This window comes from Danio aesculapii, chromosome 7 (assembly GCF_903798145.1).
Source record: "Danio aesculapii chromosome 7, fDanAes4.1, whole genome shotgun sequence".
Classification (NCBI taxonomy): Eukaryota; Metazoa; Chordata; class Actinopteri; order Cypriniformes; family Danionidae; genus Danio; species Danio aesculapii.
In genome coordinates, this window is record NC_079441.1 from 62,002,476 (window position 1) to 62,025,619 (window position 23,144).

Sequence of the window (23,144 nt, forward strand, 5' to 3'; positions counted from 1 at the left end):
TAGCTACCTTACCCATCTGCCCTCAACAATCTGACTGACACTTTATAGAGGTGAAAGTATATGATTGAGGCACAACACAAACCTTTTTTTTTCTCTCTCTTCCATATCTGCCTGGCTTCAGAAAATTTCCACTGACTAGATCTGTGGCTCTAAAGTGCTCTTTGGATGTGGAATAAAATGGATTTCACAGGACTCGGGACAGGAGTAACGGCTCATACTTATCAAACAGACAAGCTCATTTTCTCTTGCTTCCCTGCACCGCGGACTGCAGAACGTGGTTCGAAGTCATTTCCTGAGCAGCGAAAAGTAGAATAGATTACACTGTAAAAAATTTTAAGCCAGTTCAACAAAAAAAAACTTAGTACTAATTTCCTTTTGTTTTTTCTTGTTTACTCAACTTTTGAAAACATCAGCTACACTGACTGAAAATAATTTGTCAGTGAAACAAAAAATGTCTAGTTGAGTCAACTTAACATTAGTAGTTTTCTGGAAACCTGCACCTGCAGGACAACAAATATTTTTAAGTTGTGCAAACTGAACATTTCTTGTCTGCAGGACTGAAATGACATAAGTTGAGTGAACAAGAAAATACTAAAGGAAATTAGTACTAAGAAATTATATGTTGTCAGAGCAAATACACATGGCTCAGTTTAAGTTGTGCTAACTGAACATTTCTTGTCTGAATAGCCTGAAATGACAGAAGTTGAGTGAATCAAAAAATACTATTGGAAATTAATACTAATAAATAAAATGTTATCAGATTAAACACACAAGGCAAAAACAAAACAGACACAAATTTTACCAAAACATTTATTTTCTTGCAGTACTTCACTAAAGTACAAAAACGAGGTAGTGTAACTACAGCAAACATTTTAACAATGCCACCAAATATAAACTGTGTGCCTAAGTGGCATGTAATACAGTAAGAACATACTGTAAGGTGAAAGTCCCTTGCTCACACAAACTGAGCAAGTTTACCCATTAACACTTTTTTAAGGTATTAAGGAAACAAAAAAAAAAGACTGCATGTCTTAATTTCCAAACGCACAAGTCCACAGCATGCAGTCACATCTAGTCAAACAACAATGTAATGCAAAAGGTACACAAGAAAAGCACCTTTCTTCAAGCATCTTACAACTCTTACAAAGCAAAAAGCTTGTTCTTCAGGGACTGCACTCTGTTTGTGGACTTTACTCCCAGTCCTACAAAGATATTCTGCACTGCCTCAAATGTGTATTTTAGCCCCTTAGGGTACTCAATATTCAGTGCGTAAAGAAGTCCAAAGAGTACCATAAAAGCAGTGGAAAAGTCTGGTAGATCATCCATGACCACAGTTTCCTCCAGGATGATGCCAAAGTTTATACATCTCTTTGTTGCCTGTGAGAGGTCATCTTCCATCACTTCAAGGATGGCCAAATTCACTCCTCTAGTGTAGGTCTCCTCCAAATCAGTGTCCTAAGAATAATATAAATGTAATACAATAATAAATAAATCATAGTATAGAACTCTAAATAATTTTTTAAAAAGGCCCAAAAAAGATACTGGCAAATAACTTTTGTTTCCTTCCTTAAAAACCCATTTGCATGTCAGCACTTTTATTCAATAAAACAACAACAATTTCCATAAAATAAATAAATTAGAAATTTAATGAGATTTTAAAGTTAAACACCTACCAGACAAGTCTTGGTTATTTTGTCATATTCCCTGAGGTACAAGGGAAGTCCCTGTAGAGCAGTAGTTGCTCTGTGAATTATGATGTCTGTTGTCTGTAGGAAGGATATAAATAATTAACCATGGATAAAATCTTTTTTTTTTTTAACAATGTGTTTAAAAAAAAAAATACAAAAACAGTTATTTTACCTAATAATCATTTCAGAAGTAATAACAACATTAGGATAGAGTTGCTTAAAATTACTAAGTAATAACATTAGGATGGTGTTGTTTTAGAGATAAACTGATTGCAATTTTCTTGACTGATTTAAATTTCAGATTTTAAGGTCAAATGTGACCTGCCAATACAGATTTTTGCAGATTTTCTTTCTACAAACAAAAATATACTTTTATTCAATTTTTTACCATTTGACTGATCTGTCAAAATCTTAATGTCAGTAAATAGGTTACCGGACAAAATGAACATCGCTAAGATCATCGCTTCACCACTCTTCACCAAGTGCTTACACTGATACACGTACACAGGCATTTAAAAGCTTATATCTGCTTACGCACAGATCCTGATAAACACGGGTTTCAAACAGTTAAGTGCCCATGTGAAAGCACTTGGTGTAGAGCGGTGAAGCGATGATCACTGGAGCCAATCACGGTCAGATCTGTTGAGCACATCAACACAATGGCTAATCAGCAGTGTTTAAGAACCTGCATAACAGTGCTTAAATGTTAACATGAATGTTTTTAATATGTCTGTACCAATTGGTACGAAAGTCAGTGATTTTAACAACCCGTCATCAGTAATTTACTAAATGAAACAGAAATTAACAAATTACCTAAACATATAACTACACGTAAAAGAAGAGCTGTGTTACGAATTTGTTACATAAATTGTAAATATTTACAGGTAAAAACACCAAAAGGTTTACAAGGAATCATACCTGATTATCAAAATGGTCCAGTATCATTTTCATGTTGTCTGCAAGGTCTTTGCACTTTGTTCGATACAGTTTGATCAGGGCATTGCTGTGTTTGTGGAGATTCGCCATGAATGATTTTTTGAGGTCAACACAAGTGATCCTTTGGAACTCGGCACAAACCTGGGGAAGTTAACAAAAAAAGGTCTATGAACAATTATTTAAAAAGAAAATAGTGACAAATTTGACAAAATGACAATTACCTGCTCTTGCAAAAACAGGCCAGGCCATCTGTTTTTGACCACATGTACCAAGGGCTGCTCAGTAATAATTTCTTTTCTTCTGAGCGGGAAAGTAGTTTCCATCTTGGTTTTCAGAATTGCCATATCCATGTTCTTTCTCTTGACTTCTAGCTCAAGCTGTTCTCTTTCTTGCTCCAATGTAGCATCATCCAAGCCAACAGGATTGTCTGGAAGAAAGTTGATTTCTGATCTTCTTGGTTTCTTTGGTGGAATTCTTGATCCATCATTTCTTTTATTATCTAGCTCAAAACATCCAGAACTGCGTAATTTTTGTCTATAATTTCCCATTTTAAATCTTAAACTCATCTTCCAGCCCTTGCATCCGGTGTCACAGCCAAGTTCCCTCAAACATGGATGTGTGGAAACTAATGCAACTGCCACTTGCTCCAATTCTGGATCAGTGGGGTAAGCTTTAAAAGAGTACATTGTTTCCGCCAACGTTTCCAGTATTTCAGTCTTCACATCTCGTGTAACATCCATGGTAGTCTTCTGTTTTTCATAGACTTCATTTGCTTTCCTCAGTCTGAACTCAACATCATAAGAAAATTTTGGTATCACAAAAACTTGTGGCCAGCGTTCTTCTCTGACTGTGGAAGATGATGGACTGGAGAGATTGGACGAAATACTTGCAGTGTCAAGTGTAAAATCAGAGTTAGATGCAGAGCTCTCATTTCTTTGTTCTTCTGTTTCAGTTTCTGATGCTGTTTTTAACACTTCCCAGAAAATTTTTAGCGTGGCCTTATCAGGAGGAAGTTCTTCTATGCTACTCAAATTGCAAAGCTGACCACCAAAATCAGGGTCCTCATACTGGATCACAAAGTTTGTAGTAATTTTCAGTTTGTTGCAAAGTATCTCTTTTAGCTCATCAACTGATTTCGGCACATCGTTAAGTGACAGCTTTTGTATGCAATCTGGAGCTACAATCACTCGCAGCAACATTGTTCTTCTGAAATTAAAAAAACATTTGAGTAATCATGTTAACTTGTGTGCTTATGTTAATGCCTCTATCAGTTTTAGAGGACAAATTCACTTTAATGTAACAAAAAACGTTTCGGTGTCACCATGAGGTTTCTTCCAATACTGTAGGCTACAAGTGGATAGAAGTCATGTAAACACCTCAGCTCAGTAACAATCAGATCTTCGTATGGTAGAGATTCAACCTTAAAGGCCCCAAGATGTTCTACATACCAAGAAGAATATCTCTCCAGCACAAATGAGACCTCACTGTCCACTAACAAAATGCACCAGATCTTTGCAAACTCTGGCAAGCCACCACAGAGTCCAACTGACACCATCATATCTTTGGAGTATGAGGTCCCATGCATCACAGCATTTGACGCAAGAGATACAGTTTTAAGGTTGGAAAACTTTTTCTCTACAGCTATTTTCACCCGTCTTTCTAGAGAGGACATCTTCAAAACGTTTAATTTTTCAACATGAATGGACTGTGTGAAGAAGTTGGGAGACTGCAGGGCATGTGCAACCATCAGTTGGTGCTGGGTAGACAATGTCTGTAATATGTTTTTGTAATTGTGTGTGTTATGGACAACTCGTTTAAAGAAACTATGCTTAGCCTCAAACCGCATTGTCCACAACTCCACACAAGGACCAAAGTAGCGTATGAGGTCTGGGTAGTGTTCCAGGAAATGGTGTTTTGGTTTTAATTTTTCATTTGGAAACACTTCTTGAAAAAGGCTGCGATGGTCTGATATTTTAGTCTCCAGGTAGGAAAGACTGTCCTCTGAAAATTTGGGTGAAACAACAAGCTCAACTATATCTTTCAGTTCCATCAAAAGTTGCCATGCTTTATTAGTTTCTGGAACAATGTGACCAATCATGAGTGGTAGGAGCCTAATCAGGGTCCAATTTTCATGTCCATTTCCACCAATTGATTTTTTGGAGGAAAATGATTTGGGTATTTTTTGAGGGCGGTTCACCTTGTCAGAAAAGCAGTAAGGGAAAGATTGAATTGTACCATTCAACTGGTCAAGAGTGAAATACTTTTCAGCTATTAGCTTCTGGAGACACAAAGACAACTCAAATGGCACAATTCCTTCAAACAAATCGTGCAACGGATCGGGCGGAAATCCGGTTACTGGATGAAACCAATCGAGATGAGACTGCAAGACACATTCACCTTTTACCCCCTGCACATTTGACAAAGCTGGGTTTGCTTTCAATTCCTCAACAAACTGATTGTGCTGTTGAATATTTCTTAGGGGAAAATGTCCCTTGCTCACACTAGATGTCTGTATGTCCTGAAAAGAAGCAAGACAAAACCTACAGAACTTGCCAACATGAAAACATTCCTGGAATCCCGCCAGGCCATGTGCCCCTAGATTGTCTGCAGACACAGTCACAACAGTTCCTTTGAAATTTTCCCCAAACTGATCTAAATACAAACCCTCCTTCTCAAGTGTCTGTATATCCTTCATTAATGGCTCAAAAAACATGTCATAGCCATATTCTCTTACATCACAACTCTTACCCAACAGGGCTAGTTGAATAGAGTGCAAATTTGTTCTGAATTGGGAGGGCCAGTTCAGAATCACCCAGTAGACTGCTGTAATCTTGTGTTTTTTACGCGAAGTTCCCAATGGATTGGCAACTTCAAAGTCATCAATATACAGGCCAAGTGATATAGAGAAATTCTCAGCACAGAGCAAAGGATGCTCTTTAAAGTGCTGGCCATCAAAACAAGATGCATAAAAGCCATTTGTGGAAGTATTAGAAAAAGTCTTCTGACTTATCTCACTAGTGCTTAGAAACTTTTTCAAGACCTCAAGAATCGGAACATACACAAAGGTTTTGTTTTTTGGTCTACTGAACACAAACTCAACTGGTTCAACAACATCAAAATGTTGTTTGAAATAAATGTTCCGTTTATAATCAGTAGACAAGGTTCCCTTTTCAGTGGTAGCATAAAGAGGATTTATCCTGTGCACAGCCTCAGTGATTTCTGTGATTACTGACTGCTCAACATTACAGTTATGGTTGCATAAAATATCTTGAATTACCTTTTCTATGGATGGTTTAGAAAGAATTTGTATTTCATTGAGACAATGGAAAATCTGCTTTGTAGCATTTCTAGATACACCCAATTCTGTCTGCATACAAAGAAACAGACACGCCAATTTCTTCTCAAGAATTTGGTCAACATCAACTTCATCGGCTTCTGATTCTATTTCTTTATCTGATGTATCTTCAAAGCACTCTGAAGTTGAATCTGGTGAGTTATCGGAATCTCCGCGACTGACAGTTACAACTGATGACTTATAATCACTTGCAGTCTGTGTTTTGTGATGTTTGGACTTGTGGCTATGAAATGTAACATAGACATTGGTCTGAAAATTACAGTGCAGAAACGGGCATTGTACAGTCTCATTTCTTTTCAGGTGTGTACCCAGATGCCGCATAAAAACTTTTTCAGAACAAACATTGTGATAATCACACAAGTCACAGTTAAATGTGGCTTGCTCTGTCCTTTTATCAGAATTTGTGTGGACTCTATATAGATGACTTTTTAGTGCACCTGGTGTTTTGAAAGTGCAGACACACTCAGGGAACAGACATACCAATGGTACACGTCGGCTTGGGTACCAGTGCTTGAGCCTGTAGTGTCTTAACAGCAAATTTTGACTGGCAGACGCGTATTTACAGTACCTGCACTGCATAAATGTAGATCTGTAAAAAAAAAAAATACACAAACATTAATAGTCAGATTAATCACATAGAAAAGGAAACAAACAATTATATTGTTATTGTTGTATGACATTACTGCACATCTCTGAAACTAACCTTACACTATCAATTATAATAACCTCAGAATATCACATAAACTGATCAGGGCAATCAATCTGAATTACTAGTTGCCTTGAGATATAAATCTTAGTATTTGTTGTAATTTATTTCAAAACCTATACTTGCATAATTACATGTTTTGTGCTGGTTCCTTGGCTGGTCATGGATAAATATGATATTAAAAATGGCAGTAAATGATCTTACTTTACAAGTGTTTCACTGTATACACCTTCAGTTCAAAATGAATGATTTATTACTATTATTTTGGTTTTGATTTGATTTTGTTTGCTTAATAATAAGCAGTTGAAATATACGCGCTGTCACTTTAAGAGCCACACTGATAGGATTTACGGCAATGCGCATATTCATTCACTCTTTATGTTCATTTATCACATAACAAAAGAGAGATTATGTGAATAATATTCATAAACATTTTTGCGCGTATATGAACATTTAGGTGGACCTTGAACTAAAAGATGACTTTACATGTCTGTGTTCTGTTCCGTCTCGAGGCTCTCCATTGCGCTTTTAAAAACATGAATGAATCTAATACACTTTGTTAACGTTACACTTATAAACAGTTTGCATATCAAAATCAATCACAGAAATAAATCCATAAGGTTAATTGTTTAACCTTGACAGATCAGGGTTAAGTTCACAGTTCAATTTAAACGTCCATGGACGTTAATAACTTACAAAGTTAGCAACGTTTTATCAACAAATTTAGATGAAGTGCCTTAAACAAAGAACAACAATCTTTGTACACTTACTATTAAGATTGCTCTTCCACGGCTTGCCTCGTCCCCCACCGAAGTTCAATGCTTCCAGAAGTTTCTCCCGCTCTTCTCCCGCACTGAGACGTTGACGTTACGTAAGCGCAACCATCGCGTAACGAGGGCGTGGTTTAGCTTAGGAGAGAACGATGTGGTGATGGGATCATTTTACTGACTCGGAACTTTGAGTCTCGTTCATCGAGATGAACAAATCTTTTTTTCGAGTCATTTCGTTCATTTGGTTCAATTTGTCAAAATATTATTAAAATATTACGAATTGCTTTCAAACACATCTACAACGAGCCCAAAAGATTGATCACACGACAAATAAGTCATAAATAGAATACTATAAGAAGGAGAAAATATTAATTCAATGTTTACCTGCTCTTTTGTCTATAAAGGTATTTTTGTCTCTTTGCTCAGCTCACCTCTTCATGTCTTCAAATGTCAGTGGTTCGTTCACGTTACTCTGACAGTCACATATAATCTTAATCAATGTACACAGTCTGAGCAGACAGGAGCCATGATGATTAGTTCACCTTTCGAGTCTTCTGGTTCTTAAGTCGTTCGTTCATCACGCGATAGAATGACTCAAACACGAGGACTCGAGTGCTGAACGGATCAAATCTCTTTCCGGCTCTAAACGCATATGATTGGACGTGAGGAACGAATGACTCAAACCCGATAGGGGACTCGAGAGATGAACGGATCAATTCACTTTCCGGCTCTAAACCTGCTCTAAACGCAAATGACTGGCGTATGCCTTTCCGCGATGAACGACTCAAAAGACTTGAAATGAACGATACCACCTGCACAAATGTGCGCACGCGCGGATGAACGAATCACTCCCTGAGAGGACTCGTAGTTCCCGAGTCATATTGAAGATTTGTTCAAAATGAACGAATCGTTCAAGAACGACCCATCACTAGAATGATGCTATATCGTCCTTCGGGAAACATATTTTTGAGTGCGTGGTTTATTTATAAATATTGGAATATCAAAGTATGCTCCATATCTTTTTGTAAACACGAGATGAAAATGTGCATAACCTATTTCTGCAAATGTGCACAAAATAAAGTTAAATTGCAAATTAAAAGTTTCAAATGAAGTTAATATAAATATTGTAGTGTTTTTGTTGTTTTTAATAACAATGAGAAGAATAACAATATTTATTATTCTATTATTAATAATAAATAATAATAGCATTTTCAGTCAGCCTTTACTTTTTAATACAGACTATGAAAGGTTCTATACTGCCATTGATTATTCTTTTTAGAACATTTAACATGTTTGAAACCTTTTCAATCAACAAAAGGTTATATGCTACTTGTATGTTCATTGCATTAAAAAAAGTTGACTTAACACAAAAAAACAAGTTGGCAGAAGCTTTTTTGGATGAACTAGCAAAGTGTTGCTCACAAAACTAATCTTTTTAACTTAATGAATAAAACCTTTGTTTAAGTTGATTGAATGTGTTAAATGTAGTTGTACCGAATTTTTTACAGGTTTTTGCTGAACCAACAAAAAAAAACAAGCCATTTCAACATTTGTCAAGTTGGATTTTTTACAGTGTAGACTTTTGCCTGCAATATGCTTCCTGGCACCAAAATCCCTCACTAACAAAAACATAGGAAGCTAAGCTACATGTACCTAGGTATTCTTTAGTAAATCTGTATTAATTTGCATATTTAAAGTCCGTGTGAAATCAAAATGTACACATTTGTTTTGCTATAGTTTGTTGCTATATATATTGTTGTTCTATAGGTAAACAATTAATCTGTGCAAGTTCATTAAAATATCTTACCAAATTTGTTTTGGTAATCTTTAATCAAGGGCTGACTATTTGCTTCCACATTTGGCACACAAATTGTCTTAACCACGCCCCTTTTACTGTTAGTTTGCTATGAGAGAATGATATCCAAAAAGAAATGCCCCCTACCTAATATTACATTTCAGTTAGAAGTACAGTAACATAATGAAATAAATATCTTAGCAACTTTCGGTTTATGCAGACTTTAAATGTAATGTTTTCAGGAATAAATCTATTCGTTTAACATGTTTTTCTGTTCATATTTCATTTATTATGCCATATCTGTGCTTGACAAGTTTAGGATTATTAAACTAATGGATACCATATATTGTAAAAGTCCTACTCCTTCAGCAGGGGTGGTCAAGGTTATTCTTTCTCCCCCTTTTTTTCATTATTCATCATTTATATGACATTATTCCTGCTGAAATCCAATATTCTTCTGACCTGCTTAGTATTTAAAATGATTCACAGCCGAAGAGTCCTTGTATCTAATCTGAATTTCAAGTGACTCTAAAGAGATTATGTAATTGGTCTATGCTGCACTTTTTTTTCTTCTGTTTTGAGCCCATTAAATGATAAATATGGTGCAGACTTTACGTCTTGAGCATAAATATTTGCAAATCGAATGACAAACTTATTATAAGCACTTCTGAAAATACATATTCAGTGAAATGCATATTATTATCAAAATAATGCATATTATTTTGATGAAACAGGGAGCCGATTTTTAATTTACTGTCAAAACTGTCAGGTATTACTTCTTATATCACAACATACAATCTAAAAAAATCTATCTAAATATATTCAATAATAGGGCTGCACGATATTAGCAGGCAGCTAGCTCTCTGCAACTCACATGGTCGCCCACTGAAGCAGGGCTGCGCCTGGTCAGTACCTGGATGGGAGACCACATGGGAAAGCTAGATTGCTGCCAAAAGTGGTGTTAGTGGGGCCAGCAGGGGGCGCTTAACCTGCGATCTGTGTGGGTCCTAATGCCCCAGTATAGTGAAGGCAACTTTATACTGCTCAGTGAGCCAGTCTTTCGGATGAGACGTTAAACTGAGGTCCTGACTCTCTGTGGTTGTAAAAAATCCCAGGATGTCCTTCAAAAAAGAGTAGGGGTTTAACCGCGGCATCCTGGCCTAATTTGCTCACTGGCCTCAGTCCATCATGGCCTCCTAACCATCCCTATATCATAATTGGCTTCATCATTCATCATCCTGCCTTTTCAGTGACCTCATGTCATTAAAATGAAAGGAACAATGCGTACTCTGACAAGTTTCTTGACATTTAGGGGTCAAATTTTACAATCTGACTCTGTGTGTGACGTTAACTAAATGTATTGTGCAATCTGAAACTGGCTTAATATTCCAGATCATGAAGACAAGTTTTTTCGGTTTAACAGTTGGAGTTAAACAATCAGTTTCAATCACTGAGCATTCTATTTTCAAATAGCCTGAGGTACAGCAGCAGCACCGATCATTTTTCTCTGGTTTGTTGAAGTAGTTGTTTTGCTTCTTAGCCTATATGGCTCATAGATGTGTAGCAGAGCTTCAAAATGCCATTGAGCTCAGAAAAGGAGGGGGAATGTGAGTGTGGTGTCAGTCTCAGCTTTACTGTGGGACTCTGGGATGCAGAGTCTGACTAGCAGCAGATGGTCATCAGTTGTAGCTAATGGTATTGCACACCTCTTCTATGCATGATCCAAACAGCCGCTAACATGCTAATGATTAAGTATGCTGATCTTCAGATGCTTTGCTCCGGGGTTGAATTCCCTTCTCGCCAGTGGAATTCAGGACCCTCCATCTGTGGAAAACACTTTTAGATCTGCATTCATTAATCAATAGTCACCTCTGTTATAGTAGGTGTGGATAAAACAAGGTACATACTGTAAGAGCATGATCATTTAAAATATCGTTGAACAAATCTGAGCATAAAAATCCAGAGCACTTTTTTTAAGGTTCAATTGTAGATCTTGATAGCATTGTAAGCCACATGCCACCTTTCAAATGGCCATCCAAAGCCATGCCAACACAGCATCAAACAAAATCACTACAGTACATCCCATAACATTCACCAGAGATAAAACTTTACAGTACAGTTGGTAATTACAAACTGATCCCAAACCTAAAAAAGGAGGTAATTTGATGTTTACCTGGTATTCTTTGTCTTTACCTCTTATTCTCTGTGCCTTGCTGATGATTGTGCCTTTGTAATGGAACACAGAGGTGTGCGATTACGTATTTTTAAAGGCTAGTAAGGCAGCCTATTATAATATTTGGACCAAACATTTTGATAGGACAAACGTTATTTTGTCCTACACTTTTCACTGAATAATAAAATACATATAGATACTATTGGACCAAATGGATTTAATGATTGTGGTCATGATGTGGACAAATTAACATTTGACATAAAGTTAGAAATTCCAGATCTGAATTCAGATTGAATTCTTCAGGTTAGGTCATACTTCCTTCCATCGAAAAAAACACACCAGAAATTTGGAAGAGTTCACAATAAAATCATTCATTCAATTGATTCGTACAAATGTGTAATTCATTAGCTATGTTTCCATCCAAAAATGTGAATTAATTTTATGTGCAAAACTGGATTAGATGTATGAATAAAGCAGTGTTTCCATACAATGGGTCAAACCAAACAAAATCGTCACTTCCTGATTAACTGGGGTCAAATATCAACAGTAAAAACAGAATTTGCTGTGGTAGGAGAAGCTGCGTAAATCTTTTCTTTATTTAATAAATGATTTGCACCTCGGAAGATATGCCGTCATGCAATGAACACGGAGCAAAGAGTGCAAATGCTCTTGATACTGGAGGTCATTAGGAATTTAATAACACTAATACTGAAACAGTTAAGGTGTTTTACAATATGTTTAGCCTGCTGGTTTATCCATTCGCACACATTTTTATCATCACATGATCTCATATAACAAAGTCACATGACTTTTTTTAATGCGCATACTAGAATTAGTTTGATAAAAGTTTTCCATCGCAGTTTATGCGCATCTTTTCTAATCGAATAAAAGTTTATCCTACTCAGTTATGCGCATACATTTTTTATGCACATTTTACAAATTTGTACGGATCTTGGCATTTCCATCAATCGTTTTTTATGCGCGTATCCAAAATGCTCATAAAAATAGGTGGATGGAAATGTAGCTATTGAGAAAAGAAGCTAAGTTGCATCCCAATTCACCTACTTATACTACACCTGCTACATACTCATTGAATCTTTAAGAATTTTTAAATGATACTTGCTAAATCATGATTTCGATTCCAATTTTATTTAGATTTATTGTCCAGCACTTATTTATAATGAAGAATTATACAGTACCTGGTCATCTTGTGGTCTCAGACACTTAAGACTGATTTATACTTCTAATAGCACGCGTATACTCTGGCGCAGCCTTTGCATGGTCGCATAGCCCTCACTGTGGCGGACATCGACACTGATGCGCACCTCTCGAAAAATGTAACATGTTGCAACAATGCGTATCACAAGCTCTGTGATTGGTCGGCTTGGTAGCTGTGATGAGTGAGAGCGGTACTGACAGCCGCAAGCCAGATGGAGCGAGTGCTTGTACGTAAAAGTAGCATTCAAAAAAAAAAAAAACTCCTGCAAAGGAACACGACACAGAGGAACATAAAAGCCAGCTAGCGTTTCAGAAGTGTCATTGCAGAGCAACATAAACAGCGTACAGAAATATAAATGCAGGACTACATGCAAGGCAGACACCATGGGTCATGCCGATCACTTGACACAGAAGTTTAAACTAGCCTTTAGACTCCATTGTACACTAAAATGATGTCTCTTATAAACAGTTTTGGTATGGAAAATCTTTCTTAAAAGCTACCTTTGGACTATTTGAACAGTTACCTTTGGACTTTACAGTGTTAACAACGTGAACAGAACCTGCATCTATCTTACAGAAATTAAGTTAATCCAGATGTGTTTATGCTGGGATCACTATTTCCTCGCATTTGTCTTGAGGAAACTTTTTCGAGTACAGCCTTACATTTGCCAGAGTGCAAATATATAGTCAGAGAACAGTTCAGCCAACAAAAGCAGCTGCTGTAATGCTTTCTATAAGTCCAAATGTGAGTCAGCATATAAGTGTTTAGTTCCAGGAGGCCCCTCTAAGTGGACAGAGGGTTGACCACAATTACTACCAACAGAGCCTGAAACTTCCTATCTGACCAACACCCCCAAACTCCATTACAAGATACTTTAAATCATGTGGGATAAAAATTTCACTGTTTGAATGAACCCTACAATAGGTGCAAGCAAGTCCAAATATGATGCAATACAATACTTTCACATTTTTATGCCTTCAAGTTATTATTCTGGAAGGCAGCTAAAATGTCTATAGCTCAGGTAACTTTAACAATTCTCCACTGTCAAACCTGTTCCTGGAGGGCCGCTGTCCTGCAGAGTTTAGCTTTATTCATAATTAAGCACGCCTGAACCAGCAAGTCAAGAGTTGCATCTCAATCAGATCCCTAGCTCCCGAGGTTGTGAAGCAGTAGATCATGTACATAAATTCGGGCACTGGTAAAGACAGTGAGTGTGGTACTAAAACATCCTCATTGTACAAGATTAAAAATAGAATTTTTGAATTAATACCAAACTTGTACATTTCACATATTAATTAAATATATATATAAGTACATTATAGATAAATAATGATTGATTGTTACATATACCAGCAATATTTCAACCATTAATCAGTTATAAATGTTTACTAGATTGTTCAATACCTGTCTAAGTATGTTCATTTGTGGTTAAATATAAATATGTAATATAAATAAATGAGATTCTTTTGAAAAAATAAATGTCTCCAGAACCCATTAAGGGAGCATAGTGAGTATCGATACTCCCCGAGTTTCACTCTGAATTGTGGGACTGTTAAGGGTGCAAACTTTTCAGTCTGCTGGAAGAATTACGATTGAGATGGCACTTAAAATGGCAGACTCCCTGAGCAGTGCAATTGACACACACCCAAGATCTTTAGACTCACTACTAACTTCCAGGCAAATCTGTTGGAGTTGTTTGGAGACCACGCTCAGGGATTGGACACCCCTGTGTTAAACTTAAAAGAGTCTATCCACTTACTAACTTTCCTTCAGTTTATCTCGATCTTTATCTGGGAGTACCACAGCAAATGAACTGCCAATTAATTTGCCACATACTTTCCTGGTGGATGCCTTGCAAGAAACCATGTAGGGTAAATTCCAAACATCATTTATGTTGCTCAAAACTCTTCGTAATTGTGACTTTCCAGGGACCAAATTTGACCACCCCTGGAGTAGGTATAGGGATGCCCACTTCTGACAAGAAGTGCTCTTAAGACAGTTTATGTTAAGAGACCCCTGTGGAAAAGCTAAGAATGCAACACCTCGTTGAGTTGAATCAAAAAGAAACAACAAAGTTGCATTGACACATTTTGCTCCCTGGTCATTATGCACTGACTACAGAAAAAGGGAGCTGATTGAGATGCACCCAAGATCTTCAGACTCACTACAAACTTCCAGGCAAATCTGTTGGAGTTACTTGGAGACAATCTCTCAAGGACCTCACTTTATCCCGATCTTTATCTGGGTCTATCACAGCAAATGAACTGCCAATTAATTTGGCACCTAATTTCCTGGTGGATGTCTTATAAGAGACCATATAGGGTGAATTCTAAACATCATTTTTGTTGCTCAAAACTCTTGTGACTTTCCAGGGGCCAAATTTACTCACCCGTGGAGTAGTATAGGGATGCCCACTTCTGACAAGAATTTGCTCTTAAGGCAGTTTATGTTAAGAGACCCTTGTGGAAAGTCTAAGAATGCAACACCTTGTTGGGTTGAACTAAATAAAAACAAAATTGCATTGACACATTAAGCCTACCCACTCTTGAGATCCACTTTCTTGCAGAGCGTTAATTAGCTCCCACCTTGGTCAAATTCATCTGCTTCTAATCCTAGTAATCCAGAAGCACTTTATTAGTTTATTCTGGTGTGTTGGAGTTAGTGGATCTTAAAGGCCAGAGTTGAGAAACTATATGCAAGGTACTATATTGGAGGTAGCAGTACCCTAATTCTGGAAGATCACATTTCTGCACTTCAATTCCAACCAAGCTCCATCATACTTCATAAATGTAAAGCCTCTCTAAACTCTTTTTGAGCAATTGATTGATATGCTATGAATTGTAGTTATTTTTTTGGTTGTAGCTATAGAAGCGTGTGCTGTTTACATTAATATTACAAAATTACTTTACTCAGGAAAGTGACAAATCAAAAGATCTTGCAGAATTCTTGAAAATATTGCAACCTCCTAAGAGTCTTAAAGGAAGTACTTTATCAAACACAGTTCATACTTTGATAGTATGTGATACTAGGACATTTTCAGTTTAAAGTCAATGGGGGATGTAGGGCATCCTTATTAGCAATGACCCCAGATATTAAACCTTGCATTCAAATGGCAGAATGATGACTTTTGGTTCTTGTGCTGACCTCAGTTTTTGTAGACTGGCCATAAACTTGACTGCCCAACTGCTTCTAGCTATATTTAGCATTCAGCTCATCAGTTGACGCACACTTAAAAAAAAAAATAAAGCTCATTATTCGTTTCCCGTCTAAGAAGTACAGATGATTCAAGTTATTTATCCACCCAAAGTCCTGATGACTCTTGAGGCCAAGATTTGAATAATTTATAAGGACAAATGCAAAGTAATTGCGCTTAGTTTGACTTTTTGAATTAGACTTGTCAGTTCCAACTCCCATTTCCTATTGCGCTAGCGACGTGAGATATTCAAATACGTCTTAATATCCAAGGGTTTGGTTTTTAATTTAAAGTTAATAATTAAAATGATTTATAACACGTTTGCTCATTGTTATTCTCTCTTTACTGGAGTGTTCGGTCCTTTTTGGACGCTAGTAATAAAGTTTTGACGTCTGAATGGATGTGTTTGGCTTTTAAAGGCAGGAATAAAAGAAATGTTGAAATGTATTAAGCATTTGGAATATAAAGCTGTGGCCGACATTCATCCATCTGAGAGTAATTTTAATTTTATTAAGCAATGATGCAAATACCTTCTGTTATTAAATCCCAAACCGTTCCATCCAAAGTCTAACCTAATTTCAATTTCGTATTGTCTCTTTTCATATTGCCTAATGAGAACAAATCCAGTTCTGAGTCTAAGCTCTTTTTTTTTCTCTGTCTCCACAGGATCAGCAGTGAGGAACTTCAGCCCATTCTGGTTCTCCACGGAGCCGTCGCATACACTAGCGGTGCGAGGAGCGCCAGTTCTCCTCAACTGCTCAGTCCACAGCGAGTCTCCTGCCAAGATTGAATGGAAAAAAGATGGCTCTTTCCTCAGCCTGGCTTCAGACGAGCGCAGACAGGTCCTGCCCGATGGCTCTCTGCTCATCAGCTCAGTAGTGCACTCCAAACACAATAAACCCGATGAGGGGGTTTACCAGTGTGTGGCCACCATAGACAACCTGGGCACCATCATTAGCCGTACAGCTAGACTCAACGTAGCAGGTAAGCCATGTGCGGTTTAATGCAAATATACACTCATACAAACTGCAGATGTGTGTGCATCATATATTAAGCTTTCCTGGGCAGTGACATTGATTCAAGACCAGTGTTGGGTTAATTACTAATAATTACATTATTGATATTATATTTCAATTACTTTTGTAATTACTTACAGTTGTTGACTGAATTACTCAATTAGTAATTTAATTACTTGATTCAATACGGCTTAAAAGCTCTATAAATTTATTGAATATATATACCCAGTAAATCTGGATCAGAACACAAACAAATGATTAGATAGATTTTAGTTTGGTCCAAGCGAAGCGTGTTATTGCTTAAAAACTCAGGTCGTCCTGTGACCAGTGGATTAAAGAAATGACTAGCAATTGTGCTCTGGAGAAGACTACATACACTGTTAAAGGAAAATTACAAGAATTTTTTTTTATAAAATATGGACCCCCTTTCAACACTTTCTTAACCCTCATTGGTGTCTTATTGTATTGTTCAGATGTCTTATATTTCAGTAACAATTAACAAATTTGTTTAACCAAAACACACTGGAAAGCTGTAAAATACAAGGTTCAACCCTGTTATTTTTTATTTCATTTAAATTATATATTGTTATTATTTGAATTCATGTCAATGATTTAGATATTTATTTTCACCTTTATAACCATTTGTTGTATTCCTTATTTTCCAACATTTCATAATATTTTTTTTACATATATATATATATATATATATATATATATATATATATATATATATATATATATATATATATATTCCATTTTTATTTAAAAAATTTTCATATTGTTCTGTAGTTCAAACAAAACCCAATAAATAAATTTCGGGGAAAAACTCTCTATAAATCTCAATGCATAGAAATTTAATTTTTGTAATCCTTTAAATTCGAGTGAAATATTATCTTTTATAATCTTTTCTTTCGTCTTTAATATTAATTTTTTTAATTAACATTTACAGTGTGTGTGTGTGTGTGTGTGTGTGTATGTATGTATATGTATGTGTATATGTGTATAAATACTGTATATATACATGGTTTCCGCTACATACATTCATGCACAAGAAGATCTGCGCACTCTTAAAGCGGCTTATATTTTGAGGGGGCGTGCAAGGAGTTTTGTGCATGAGCAGAAAAAATCGTCGCGCAAGCAAAGAGATCTGCATGCTCGTAGGCTATTACATAAAGGCGATTTCGACTTGTAATACTGCGCTCACGACATTTGTCATTGAAATAACGCCACAGGTAGTTTGTAGATCTGTCTAAAAATGCCTGCCGCCACAGCTGGAAAAAAATCCTAGAGGAAACACTGTATGTATATATATATATATATATATATATATATATATATATATATATATATATATATATATATATATATATATATATATATATATATATATATATATATATATACATACATACACACACACACAATAATTTCTTAACGCAGTTGTCAACAAAAAAAATGTTTTGTTGAAAAATTGAGTTATAATACAAAATATCTGAATAACAACATGTATATATAAAATTATTCTGATTTTCAGATTTTTTACTAATATTTTTATAAACAAATTTCTGAATCAATTGTTTCTTAAACGCATTTGATTCAGTTAAAGACTTGTTCAATTACAAACATGTTTTATCTTAAACATGCAAACATATTAATAAAGGTGTCATCCTTTAGTTGAAAATTAGATTTACTCTGCGTAATAAATTTGAATAACAAAAAAAAAACAATTAATCAGTTTCTCTGAATTCATTTAGGCAGAAGTTTTGTATTTATGTGAAGTAAATAAGACATATACATTATAATTAAATTACCTAAACATGAAAAGCAATCCCTTATTCTTTCAGCAGAAAAGTATTTATTTATTTTATTTATTTATCAGGATCCCCATTCCGGGGGTCCATCAAACACAAAACAAAATTAAATTAATAACAACAAAGATAACAAAAACATAAAAACTCAAAAATCCAGATCAACAATCCATTTAATATTGTGTTGAATATTTCTTAAACGATTTTTTTAAAACCTAATTTTACTTGTTACAAAGCATGTAATGTCTGATGGCAATTCATTCCATGTTTTTATTCCTCTATACATTACAATCAGTTGCTTTGCATTAGTTTTTGAAACAAGAAGCAAAAAAATTCCTTTTGATGTCTGGTGTTAAAATTGTGACTAGCATTTCTACTAAAGTTGACAGTACAATACACTTGGAACTCTTGGTAGAGAAATATTACTTTTGAAACACAACAGAGAAACAATTACCCTATCCTTCCCCAATAACCAACCTAAAGCTTAATGTATTTTCATAATATTAACTCTTGTATTGCAGTGTGAAATTAGTCATGCAGCTCTATTATGGACTAACTGTAGTTTATCTGAGGCTACGTTCACACTGCAAGGCTTAGTGCTCAAATCAGATTTTTTTCTCAGATCTGATTTTTTTGCATGGCTGTTCACACTGCTGTTATAAATGTGGCCAATATCAGATTTGCAGTGTGAACAGATCCTGTTCCTAAACTGACCTGCATGCGCAAAAGTACAGATACGGACAGCACAAAATGTCTAATTATGCACACAATGTGTATACTGTATGAAGTAAGCACGTTGTCAGATCATGCTTATGATTATTACTCTTTTCACAGACAACCGTGGTGTATTTCATGAACTGTAAAGGGTTGTTCTGCTACTACTAATGTGTATTTCGGCATTTGACACCTAAAATAGATCTCTTGTGATTGAAAACACAGATTATTTGTGATTTGACAAGCGCGGCGCGTGGCGCTCTGACCACCAGACGGTGTTGTGAACTCATCAAGGGTTAATGAGCAGCCGCAGACTGAACTGTGAAGGCGGAGTTGGTTTATCTCCATTTGCAGAGTTATTTAATTTTACTTCGTTATAAACAGCAGACACGTGCAGAAGGGGGTTTGGGTGCTTGTGCATCTGCCTTTTTTTCTCTCAGAGAAAAAGTTCCCCCTCCTTTGCACACGGATCCCCTATCCGCAACACCCACAACGCTTTTCAGCTTCGCCATCAACCATGCCTCAATCGTTAACCAGATTAATAAACAAGCACCAGTTTTGCCTTCAAAATCTTTTTCCAACATGAACAACCAACTTTCTGTGGTACAGTAATGGCCCTGTGTGCCATTCTATGCTGTTGAGGAGTAGATGATGTTTGCAGCACAGAATGATGACGCATGTCGCTCGAAGATTATGTAAAAGTCACATGAAATCCGACATAACCGTTCACACTGCGGTCGCATTGCAAAACATCAGATCTGTGTCTGATTTAAGACTACATATGAAAGTGGCACAGAAAAGATTAGATTCCATGCGGTTTGGGCTGTTCACACTGTCATCACCTGAGTCACATGAGGGGTAAAAAATCTGATTCGGGCCACATTTGCCTGCAGTGTGAACGTAGCCTAAGTGTTTACTTGATGCACTCGACCATACCACTAGACAGTAATCTAGATAAGAAAGAAACATTGCCTGTACAGTTTGAGACATACAGTACTGTGGTAAAAATTTTACACATCTCTTAATAATTAATTAACATCTTCACATAACTATTACCATTTTATGTTTTGATAACTTTAACCTACTATCAAGAAGAACTCCAAGAAGCCTCATTCTTGGAAGCGAAAAAGTATAATATAATTACAGCAACTAATTACTTAGTGTAAGTGATCATTATACCCAACCCTGTTCAAGACCAGTGTTTTATTGTGTAAGTGCAAGGACAGGAGGACTCTGTTTGTCTGACCTGTCTTTATCCTTCAATGTTATCGCCTGCAGTGGAGGAGTTCAATAAGTTAGTCAAGGCGTTTGCTGATGCAGCACCATTGTTGTAAAGCGTAAGAGCAGGTACTGTACGTTTGGCGGTTGCTATATTGGGCCCTTAGAGTTGAAATGAAAGTGACCTTGTTTCACTTGCAGGAGGCAAGCAGCAGGGATTATGAGGTGTTTGAGTTGAGTCTTACCCTGCAATTCAATTTGCCGTTGGAGGGAAAAAGGAATGCAATTAAGTTACATCAAGCCCTTTACGGTCTCGCAGAGTTGACTGTAACCTCACTGAAATCTCTCTGAAGGAGTTTCGCTCTGGAAAAGTCAGGAGACAAATGCTCATTTGAAGTCGAGCAAGAGACTTTTTAGCCCTGTTTTGGGTGAACAAGCTCATTATTTCTCAGAAACTGACAGGAGATTTCCATTGGTTTTTTTACATTGAAGTTTTCTAAGCTGTGCAACAGATTGGAGCAAAGCGTACACGCTTTTCTGACACTCCAGACTCTTTAAATAGTGTTTTAACAGAAATCCCTTTACAGTTTTTTTGGGGTTTTCCCGTAGAGATGGAAAAATCACTACTACTTTAATATTTCAAATGTTTCTACTTGACAGCAATGGGAGTTCTCCTTGGAGAAACAGATCATAGTCGTCTCGCGTAGCTCGTCTTAAAGAGTCTTCTGTCTTGTAAGGCCAAAAAAATGTTTAATGGATGGAGAACTTTAGTATAAAGTATATAAGTATTTATATAATTTTTATGATACTTGGATTACAAAGCGAGCAAATGGTAACGTATAGAGTAGTGGTGTAATGGATCACAAATCTCAAAGTTCGGATCACACTTTGTTTTTTTCGACCGTTTTTCAGATCAAAAAGAGAGAAGACTTTCTATTTTGCTTTCTATTTATACAAAAATATTACTGCAAAAACCATTGATTTTAACAAAATATTTTTTTTTATGTTCAATCCACTTAAATTAGTTAAATTTGTAACGTTAACTTAATGGGTTTGTGTTAGGATAATATGAATGAATTGTATGGAACCCTGCAGTTTTTCCAGTGCACTGTTAAACATTCCATGGAAAAGTTGAATGATTAAAATGTTCCATAGTCACATGGCTAATATTGTATGTACAGTATGTAAAATTTAACATGTGTATCTACAGCATAATGAATTGACCATTTTACGCTAAACATTTCTGAAAAAACTTTGGAAATTAAGTAACAAATAAGACCAAGGGTTCAGTTTTGTTTCCTGAGAATGCAAGGGAAAACTCTGAGCCATTAATTTTATATGTATGTGTTTGTTTGCTACACCGTCTGGCCCTCGACCCTTGCCGTCTGGGTGACAAAGAGGGGAAGATCATCAATAAATCACATACAGCAGTACCATCATTTTCCACAAACTCATACGTGCATGCACTGGCAATAGATTGACTATTGAGACACTTTCTTAGTGTGCTCTTATAAAAGCTGTTACAACATGTCCCTAGATATATTTATGCACAATTCATTTCCTTGAGATTTTAAAACACTGAAAAAGGCATTTATTGTATGACGAGCACAAATGGTGTCTGTAGTGTTTTATGTGGTATTCAGGTGAGCCAAATGAAAGTCGTCTTTCTTCACTTGCACTCACTCGTTTTATTCTCTTTGTGGTAGACAGGCGTGAAATAAAAAGGTTAATTGTTGCATTTTTGCTGTGGGCTATTACAATGCCATTGTGCCGAGAACAGCAATACTGGTGCTATAACATGTGAGACGTCAGTACGACAGGCACTCAGACAAATACGACAGAGATCAACTTGACGGATGGAAGAAAACCGTGTCCTTCCATCAGTTGTATTTTCTATTACGTTTTTCTTCCTTTTTTTTTGCTTAATCACACGTAGAAACAATGGCCCTTTTCTATCTCTTTGTGGCACAGAGAGAGCGGCCATCACGTACGCACTCATTCAGAAGGGAATTAGCTTCGGCCTTGGCTATTTGTATTCTGGGAGCATCAGTTTGAGATGGCAGGGCAGAGAGCAAGACGTGGGTAATGGGAATTGTCTAGCCCGTGCCGCCTCACAGCACGCTCCACACTTAGAACCCAACACTTCAAGACGAGATCGTACGTGGTGCCACCTGAAATAAAAGACCTTGTTTGACTGCTGCTCTGGTACTCTTGAGGAACACCGTTTCTGCCTGTCTCTTAAAATAAAGAGAAAAAATTTTGCTGTATAGAATCGTCTTTGTGGTCGGTGGACCTTTTATCCCTGTCCTAAACATGGCCATTAGTATAGAGAATGTTTTTAGGGACTAGGGTTAGGCGATGTCAACCAGTTTGGCATCATATGATGTCTAATGTGAAACATCGCGATGGACGATGGCATCGTCATCATTGCCATCAGTTAATTAATTATTCATGAATAATTAATTAATTCATAATGAATTATTTATTTGTAGCCTACCGTTTCAACTACCTGACACGCATGGTCTTTGTTTTACCCATAACCAAATCATAAAT

At 36.4% G+C, this 23,144-nt stretch overlaps 2 protein-coding genes across 9 annotated transcripts in view; one reads left to right on the forward strand and one right to left on the reverse strand.

Moving 5' to 3' along the window:
* The window catches only part of neo1a (neogenin 1a), a 304,905-nt gene that overhangs the window by 100,639 nt on the left and 181,122 nt on the right, over window positions 1–23,144 (forward strand). For all 7 annotated transcript variants that reach the window (XM_056462293.1, XM_056462295.1, XM_056462296.1 and 4 more), the window contains exon 2: window positions 16,502–16,819. In XM_056462293.1, coding sequence (XP_056318268.1) covers window positions 16,502–16,819 — 318 coding nt within the window. The remainder of the gene's footprint in view (window positions 1–16,501; window positions 16,820–23,144) is intronic.
* Window positions 808–8,389, reverse strand: LOC130232420 (uncharacterized). Of its 2 annotated transcripts, XM_056462302.1 has the most exons (7): window positions 7,840–8,389; window positions 7,456–7,593; window positions 6,460–6,568; window positions 2,846–3,830; window positions 2,607–2,765; window positions 1,674–1,766; window positions 808–1,455 (listed from the first exon to the last, which is right to left on the reverse strand). In XM_056462302.1, the coding sequence occupies exons 4-7, from the start codon at window positions 3,821–3,823 to the stop codon at window positions 1,141–1,143; spliced, it is 1,545 nt and encodes a 514-aa protein (XP_056318277.1). In that variant the 5' UTR covers window positions 3,824–3,830; window positions 6,460–6,568; window positions 7,456–7,593; window positions 7,840–8,389; the 3' UTR covers window positions 808–1,140. The 2 variants fall into 2 exon arrangements, with proteins under 2 accessions (XP_056318277.1, XP_056318276.1); XM_056462301.1 differs by lacking the exons at window positions 808–1,455; window positions 1,674–1,766; window positions 2,607–2,765; window positions 2,846–3,830 and having other exon boundaries at window positions 3,835–6,568.

Bases quoted from the DNA above. Each gene is read 5' to 3' on its own strand.
- LOC130232420 (XM_056462301.1), bottom strand. From the start codon at position 6,558: ATGCAGTGCAGGTACTGTAAATACGCGTCTGCCAGTCAAAATTTGCTG.